At 62.4% G+C, this 8,003-nt stretch overlaps 1 protein-coding gene across 1 annotated transcript; it reads left to right on the top strand.

Annotated features, from left to right (window-relative positions):
* The first annotated feature begins 650 nt into the window (after nucleotides 1-650).
* Nucleotides 651-7,971, top strand: TMEM121B (transmembrane protein 121B). The gene is made up of 3 exons (XM_036865811.1): nucleotides 651-704; nucleotides 1,903-1,999; nucleotides 3,147-7,971. The coding sequence occupies exons 1-3, from the start codon at nucleotides 651-653 to the stop codon at nucleotides 5,027-5,029; spliced, it is 2,034 nt and encodes a 677-aa protein (XP_036721706.1). The 3' UTR covers nucleotides 5,030-7,971.
* Nucleotides 7,972-8,003: the final 32 nt, after the last annotated feature.

An 8,003-nucleotide genomic window follows, 5' to 3' on the forward strand; every position in this document is an offset into this window, starting at 1 on the left:
CTCTGTGACCTGGCCCTGCCTATCCCCTCAGTTTACCCGTCATGCCCTTCTCCTTGTACTTCACACTGAAGCCAAGGATCCGTAATTCCTCAACGGTGCCTGGCTCCCTCACGCTGCGGGTCCTCCGTCCATCCTGCTCCTTCTCCCTGAAATGCCCGCCAGTCCTGAGTCCACCTCCCAGCTGCTAGCCAGCATCTGCTTACCTTTCCCAATAGTCCTCATGTCCTTTGCTCCTCTAGGCCCCATATAGAATTTGGCCATAACCTTCACAATACTTGACTGTGCTTTCTTGTTTATGTGTCTGTCTCCCTCCCAGCCTGGACGCCTAGGAAAGGACTTGCTGTTTCTAGCCTCTGGAGCCCTGGCACCCAGGCCAGGGGCTGAGTGACACCTGCAGGCACTGATGCCGGACCTTCTCCTTTGCCCACGAGGGTAGCGGCTCGCTGTGGGCCGTCCATGGGGTGGCCCAAGCCACAGGCTGGCTCCGGGCCTTAGGGGCGCTCTGCAGTGGGGTAGCTGGAGTGTTATTGTGACAGACTCTCCAAGGAGTTCTGAGGCTTCAGTTGCTAGTACGCTGAAGCTTCGCAGACCCGTCCTGCTCCAGCCACAGCTCCCTGCCCACTTCCCTTTCATTTCTGGGAGCCGGCGCCATGACTGTGATCGAGCACCAGAGGGCCTGCTGTGCCTTTCCACGGGGAGCCCTGGTGAGGCCCACATGCTCGTCGACGGCGCCCTTTGCACCTGCCCTTCATTCTCGCTGTGGGAGTGAAGAGGGCAGGATGACAGACAGACGCTGGGCCAGTGAGGACCGGGGCTTGGTTCAGTGCTGGGAGGGCTGGCCCTGCCCGCTGAGCTTTCCTGGGCTGCTGAGATGACGGGGGCATCTCTTCTCCCTCCCGGCCCATCTGCCGCTGCTCCAGGAGGATGAGGGTATCAGGTCTCCAAACGAGCCCCGCCCGTTTAACAGGTGCTCAGGGAAATGATTTTTGGATTGAAAACTGCTTAGTTTGTCCCTGACTCCCAGGATGCCATGCTAGGCTTGTGAGAAGGAGCGTGGTAGGTGGGTGAGAGTACTGGGCTGGGAGCCAGAGGTCTGCCCTGGACGAGCTGTGTGGCTGGGAGCAGGGTGCCCTCCTCTGTCTCTGTCCCCAGGTATCGCATGTAAGATGTAAGCACAGACCTTGGGGGCTTAGGAGCTGCTCGGTGACGGTGTTTTCCCTTTTCCAGATCCCTGTGGGATGTTTGTACTCACTTTATATACAAGAAAGCCTTAACTTCCTTCTTCTCATCCTAGCCACACCTTTGTCAAGCCCATCACGGGCTGAAGCAAAGGCTCTCTGTGTATGTGTGTGTGCATGTATGCGCCCAAGTGTGTACACAGATTAGACATAACCCAGCGCAAAGCCGAGGTCCCTCTGGTACTCGGACCACCAGCATACTCTGTCGTGTGCCCTGATTTCTTACCCTTATTATCTGTGGTCTTTTTATTCAGAGCCTCAGACCTGAAAGAAATTGGGTTAAAGAATCTCACACGGAAGTTACTCTGAGCAATTGAAGTCCATTTCCCAGAGATGCAAGGATAACTTCAAGGGGCTGGTACAACCCAAGTTCCCAGGGAGGAAACCCGTCCTCAGGAGGCACGCTGGGCGAGGGCTGGCCTGACGGGCAAGGGCAGGAGGGAGCTGGGCGAGTGGCCAGGGCAGCAGGTCTGGGGTGGGGTGGGGACAGGTTCACCAGTGTTGCCAGAACTGCAGCCCAGTTCTCAGCCTGCATCAGCTGCTCCTGCTGCTTCTACTGCTTCGCTGACGTGAGCAGGAGTTGTGGGCCAGCTTCCAGGTTAGCGGCTGCCTGGTGTTCTCCCTGGGGGACAGCTGGGAGCCAGGCTGTGATCTGTCCCATTAGCAGTTGGCAGCTCCCAGCCCGCTTTTTCACCTGGACCGGCTCCGTGCTGACATCGCCGGACCCGCTGTGACGCTCATGGATGCGGGCCACCTGCGCTGTTTGCTCCCCCCTTGCCCCGTGTGGGTGGCCTTGGCGCCAGCGGGCAGGGCTGAATCTCTCACACAGTGAAGCCTGTGACCAGCTCCAAGAACCGCTGCTCCCAGCGAGAGCCGCTCTGCTCTCTGGCATGTCGCGAAGCACAGAGCTGCCGGGGAGCTGAGCTTGGAACGTGGCCTCGGGAGGGGCTCCAGCCCAGAAAACAGTCATTAGTGGCCTGTGCTGTGAGTAAATGTTCCCGGGGCTTGAGACGTGAGCTAAATGGAATTGTGATGATAACACCTTTATCACACTTTAACACACTCCGTACCAGGCATTGGGCCAAACCCTTCGAACTCATGACCTCTCTTAATAGAACAGCCTGGGAAGGTAGATGTTGGTCCCTTTTTACAGTTGGATAATCCTAGCTAGGGTCAGAGAGGTGAAATAACCGGTCCAAGATCACACAGGCCACATGGCAGAGCTGAGACCACACTCCAGAGCTCAGCTGCCCCCCACACCTGCTGGGCTGCATGACGACTGGACACGGACCCGGTGTGTGCCCGGGGCGGGCTGCAGGCGCTAAACCCCACATCTGCCGTGGCTTGGTTGTACAGAGCTGTGCGCTTGTAGCTGCAGGGCTGCTGTGTTTCCGTCCACGGCCCCGTCTGTAGCATTCACCATCGCTGCTTTGGGCCTATGTTTCCATGGAGGCACCTCTAGGTGTTTAATTTCCTCTGCTAGCTGCCTCTTCCTATTGTTTCCCATTCCCGCTTTAAGAACGTCAGAGAATACTGAAAACCTGCTTGGCTGGGGCCACACGCACCGTTCTTTTACTGCTCCTTTCTTCCCAAGCATTTATATTCAGAGAGCTGCTCCATTCACTGGAAATTGGTACCTCCCCCCGGGGTGGTCACTGAACCCAGAGCGGGGCACATGAATATGTAGAAATATATGTTTGGGGCTCCCGGTCCTGGTCCTTGTAATCAGTGCGGCCTGGTTCCTCCTTCGGTTTTCAAGGGCCTTAGGGAGAGGCAGGACGGCCCAGCGGAAAGGGCACCCGACGAAGTAGAGGCCAAAGCTGCCCTGGTGCCTGCAGAGGTCTCAGCCTGGTGCTCAAAGGCATGGTCTACACTGAGACCAAAGCCACCCGGTCCCTAACGCCCCAGGGGTTCAGCTGGTGGGACCTCGGCGACCACCTCCCATCCCGCCGCCGGGATCCCATCGCGCCCCTCCGATTCCGACGCTGCGTCCTCCCCGCCCCAACTCCGCGCCCGGGCACCCCTCCCCTTCTTCCTGCCTGCACGGCGGCCGGGCTTTCCCGCCTCCCGGCCCCGAATCCAATCCCGGTTTCCCCGCCCCGCCCCCAGCTCTCGGCTGGGCCGCCCCGCGCGCCGTCACCGCCGCCGTCACCGCGCGTCGGCAGCAGCCCGCGCGCGCCCGGCCACGGGGCTCGGCTCCGGTGCGCGGCTCCGGCCGGGTAGGCGGGAGGGAGCCGAGGACAATGCGCCCCGCGCCCGGCGCCCCCCGCGCGGCCCCGCCCCCCGCCCGGCTGCAGCCCCGGTTCCCGCGCGGCCGGAGCGGCTCGGGCAGCAGCAGCGGCGGCAGCGGCGGCGACACCGGCAGCGGCAGCGGCAGCGGCAGCAGCGCGGGCGCCGAGCGGGAGGACGACGACGAGAGCGCCAGCATCAGCAGGCCGCTGGTGCCCGCCGGGCCCCCGGGGAGCGCCGCCACCTCCTGCGCCTCCACGCCCACCTCCCCGCGTAGCATGACCGCCGCCGACCTGGGCGCGGGCGCCGTGGCCGGGGCCGTCGGGGGCGCGGGCGGCGCCAGCCCCGGCCCCTCCTGCCGTTCGTGTTGCTGCTGCTGCGGTCGCCGGGCCCGGCCGGGACGCGGGGGTGGGCGCCGCGGCTGCGCCCCCGGCCCGGGCTGCCGCTGGGGCTACCAGGCGCTGTCCGTGGCGCTGCTGCTGGCGCAGGGCGGCCTGCTGGACGTGTACCTCATCGCTGTCACCGACCTGTACTGGTGCTCCTGGGTCGCCACCGACCTGGTGGTCGCGGCGGGCTGGGCCATCTTCTTCGCCAAGAACAGTCGGGGCCGTCGGGGCGCCGCGCACACCCACCACCCGCACCACCCGCACGCCGCGCCCCTGCACCTGCCCGCCGCCCCCGCCGCCGCTGCCGGGGCTGCGGGAGCCAAGGCGCGCGGCGGCCGCGGGGGCGCGGGCGGCCCGGGGCCGGCGGGGGCGGCCGGCGCGGCCGGCGAGTTCGCCTTCGCCTACCTGGCCTGGCTCATCTACTCCATCGCCTTCACGCCCAAGGTGGTGCTCATCCTGGGCACGTCCATCCTGGACCTCATCGAGCTGCGCGCGCCCTTCGGCACCACGGGCTTCCGCCTCACCCTGGCGCTCTCGGCGCCGCTGCTCTACTGCCTGGTGCGGGCCATCGGCGAGGCGGGCGCCACCCCCGGCTCCGCGGGCCCCCTGCTCCTGCAGCCCCAGCGGCACCGCGCCGCCGGCTGCTTCCTGGGCACGTGCCTGGACCTGCTGGACAGCTCCGCCCTGGTGGAGCTGATGCTGGACGGCCGCGCGCCGCTGCCCGCGCACCTGCGCTACCTGCTCCTCGCCGCCTACTTCCTCGCGCTCGCCTCGCCGGTGCTCTGGCTCCACGAGCTCCACGCCGCTGCCGCCTCGCCCCGGGGCCGCGCCTCGCGGCCGGGAGGCTGCAGCCGCCTGCTGCGCCTGCTGGGCGGCTGCCTCGTGGACGTACCCTTGCTGGCGCTGCGCTGCCTGTTGGCCGTGAGCTACCAGCAGCCGCTCTCCGTCTTCATGCTCAAGAACCTCTTCTTCCTCGGCTGCCGCGGCCTGGAGGCCCTGGAGGGCTGCTGGGACAGGGAGCCCCCAGCGTCCCCGAGTCGGGCCTGGGTGGGCTACGGCGCTCCGCCCTCCGCCCCGTCGGCGCCGGGAGCCCCCCAGCTGTGCCACTGCGTCTCGGAGGACGAGGGGGGCGCCCACGGCTACGTCAACACCCTGGCTGTGGCTTCCCAAAACTGAGGGGTCTGGGGGCTTGCTCTGGAGTTGGGAGACCCCGCTCCCTGCGACCTTCCCTCACCCAGACTGCATCAGCCTCTGTTTGGGGGAGGTAACTGTTAACAGGGCTGAGAGCCAGGGCGCCCCTCTGAACCCCTTGGGTCAAGACTGCTTGGAAGGAGACAGCCGCTAAAGAGAGGGGGGAGGGTCGCCGGCTCTCTTCTCCTCTCGACGCCCTTCCCCGATCCTGGCCTCCAGGGGCGGGGCACCTCTGCTTCTTGCTTCTCCCGCCTCACCCTAACTCCTCTCCCTTGCGGGGGAGAATCGAGGAAAGGGGGGCCCAGGGCCTTCGGCCACCCCCCTTGCTTGGACGTGCCAGCTTCTTTTAGGCTGTGGTTAGTGGTCCTTGACCCACACCTTGAAATGACCCAGAATCCCATGCTCCCCTGATGTGTCCATTGCATTTCTTCCAGATGGCAGATGCAAAGTCTGTGTGTGTGTGTGTGTGTGTGTGCGCGCGCACGTGCACGCGTGTGTTGTCTCCTCGTGTCCACCCTGTGCCCCTCACAATCAGCAGGAGATCTGGGGAGGCCCGGTCCTCCCCACCACACACTCCTCATTCCTACCCGGATCTGTGGCCATGAATTCCCAGACAGAGCTGGGCTCCTGGGGGCTGCCCAGTGGCCCTCCTCCGAGGGAGAAGCTCACCCAGGATCTTCCTCAATGCCACTCCTTTCCTCTCAGCTGGGGGGAGGGGAGGGTCCATACTCTAAGGACCAAACTACACCCTTTCTTGGGTGTCTCTACCTCCGTGCTTTCCACTTGTGTCGCATCACACACTGATGCTGCTTGCAAAAAATGACAAATACTCAGATGTTGCATTCAACGTGGCCACTGGATCCAGCTGGGGTTCGGTGCCAGTGTTATTACAGGGTCTGTGGAGGGTCAGCCATTGGCTGCCCTCCCTCTCTCCCTCCCTCTGTGCCCATAACTCCTATCCTTCCTGCAGCTGGTTGCTGGCTGGGTCAGATCTTGGCTCAGAACAGCTTTGGTGGGGTTTCTGGATAGAAAACCACGTAAACTGGGCCTCCCATGGGCCCGCAAGAGTCGGAAATCCACCTCCCCACCTGTCCTTCCTTTAGGAAGCATGGTGTACATCAGAAAGGGCGGTGGTGACCTTTGTCCTCTGCTCTGGTCACAGGAGTCTCTAGGGAAAAGGCAGGCTGCGTGGAGTAGGGTGGCTAAGCCCCACTTGGCCCAGCCTCCCTCCCTAGTGACAGGGCACATCCAGGGGTTGCCCACGTACAGTCTTGATGTAGGACCTCTCTCAGCATCTTTGAGGCAGGATGAGTATTTTGGGGGGAGGTCAGAGTGCAGGAAGAGTTGAGAGCCAGGCCAGGGGTACCTACTCCCCTCCACCCTGCAGTAGGATGGGGCTGGGGGAGGTTGTAGGAATCTGTTTCCCTCCCTCCTTGTGCCTGGAGAGCTTTGTGTGGTGTAATAAACTCTGGACAAAGGGCCAGAAGTCATGGGTTGTAGCTTTGACTCTGTCACCCACTAGCTTCAGTGACTTTTGCTTTCTGGGCCTCCGTTTTGCACTTGGGGCTCCTCTCTCTCAATTTCTTGGGGGCTTGTTGACAGAAGACAGAGACACAGACGGGGCTGATGGCCTGAGCCTCCCTGCTCTCGTGGGCGGGGCGGGGAGGGAGAAACATGTTTGCACTCAATGTCCCTGCTCCCAGCCCCTTGCACACCAGGTCCAGGATCAGCTGGTTGGATTTTGCAACTAATTGTTCTTTTCCTGCCTTCTCTCCTCCCCAGGACCCCTCTTCTTGCCCTTTGAATTCCATGTGGTCAAAGTTCTGGGGCCCAGACCCTGGGGGACCCAGGAGCTGCTCCCTCTGTTCCCACACCCTCTCTCCAGCTTTGCTGTTTCTCTGCTACCTAATCTCAGTGACTGAGAAGGACTTTGTGTCCGAGCCATGGCCCCAGGCCGGCCCCCTGCCCCACCCCTTCTCCTGTTTGGATGGCCGTCTCCCTGCTGAGTGACCGCTGCTGCGACATCTCCAGGGTGTCGGGTATTCTGGTGGGAGGCTGTGGTGGGTTCCGATGAGCTGCACTTGCCGGCACCCGGCTGGTCTGGCGGAGGCCAGGCCTGTTCCGGTCCAGCTGCCAGCCCCACTCACCCCAGGACAGATGTCCTCTTCGCGACACTTGGTGCCAGCCCTTGTGCTCAGGGGGTCAGCCCCTGCCTTCTGGGGTGTTTTTCTTGAGTCCTTTTACTTACTTCCCTTGCCCCATTCACAAAAAGAAATGCCCCGAAAGTTTCATTTTTCTTGTTTTCTAGGAACACCTGTAGTGCGGGGTCCAGCCAGAGATGCTGTGGTGTGCCTAGCAGGCGGGGGGCACGCCGTCCCCGGGCCCGCGCCCGCCGTGCAGGTCACGGAGGAGAAGCAGCTGGGCTCGGGTCCCGGGCTGCCCGCCTCCAACGTTGGGCAGGTCAGGCTGTCCTCCCCTGAGCCTCGGACTCCCTTATCTTTTTGGAAAGGGCTTGGACCAGACCTTCTCTAAGGACGTCTCCGAGTCCATGTGTTTTTGTGGAAGAGAGCGAGCTGGCAGTCAGAGCCTGGAGGACGGAAGTGGCACCTCGCTGGCATTTATCACGTTCTTTTCTCCTTCTCTTTTTAAAAATAAAACCAGCTTCTGTTCTGAAAATAAAAAACTTGAGACTTGTGACAAGCTTCCTGTGTGGTTTGTTTTAAGATCTTTCCTGTCCTGGTTTCCTTACTCAACTCTTAAATGTCACCGTGACATCTGTCATCATTTTGCAGGTCTGTGTTAACATTATGGGTGCACCTTGGCTACTTCCTTCCAGGCGGTTGGCGGGCTCTTGAGGAAGCGGCGTTGGCCTTGACCCGGCCAGCCTGGTGTGGCCCAGCCAGGCTTCCTCAACAGAGCCAAGTCCCCTGGGCTCTCAGCCCGAGGGTGATTCCCCAGC

The sequence above is a fragment of the Balaenoptera musculus genome, chromosome 10, assembly GCF_009873245.2.
Source record: "Balaenoptera musculus isolate JJ_BM4_2016_0621 chromosome 10, mBalMus1.pri.v3, whole genome shotgun sequence".
Lineage (NCBI taxonomy): Eukaryota > Metazoa > Chordata > Mammalia > Artiodactyla > Balaenopteridae > Balaenoptera > Balaenoptera musculus.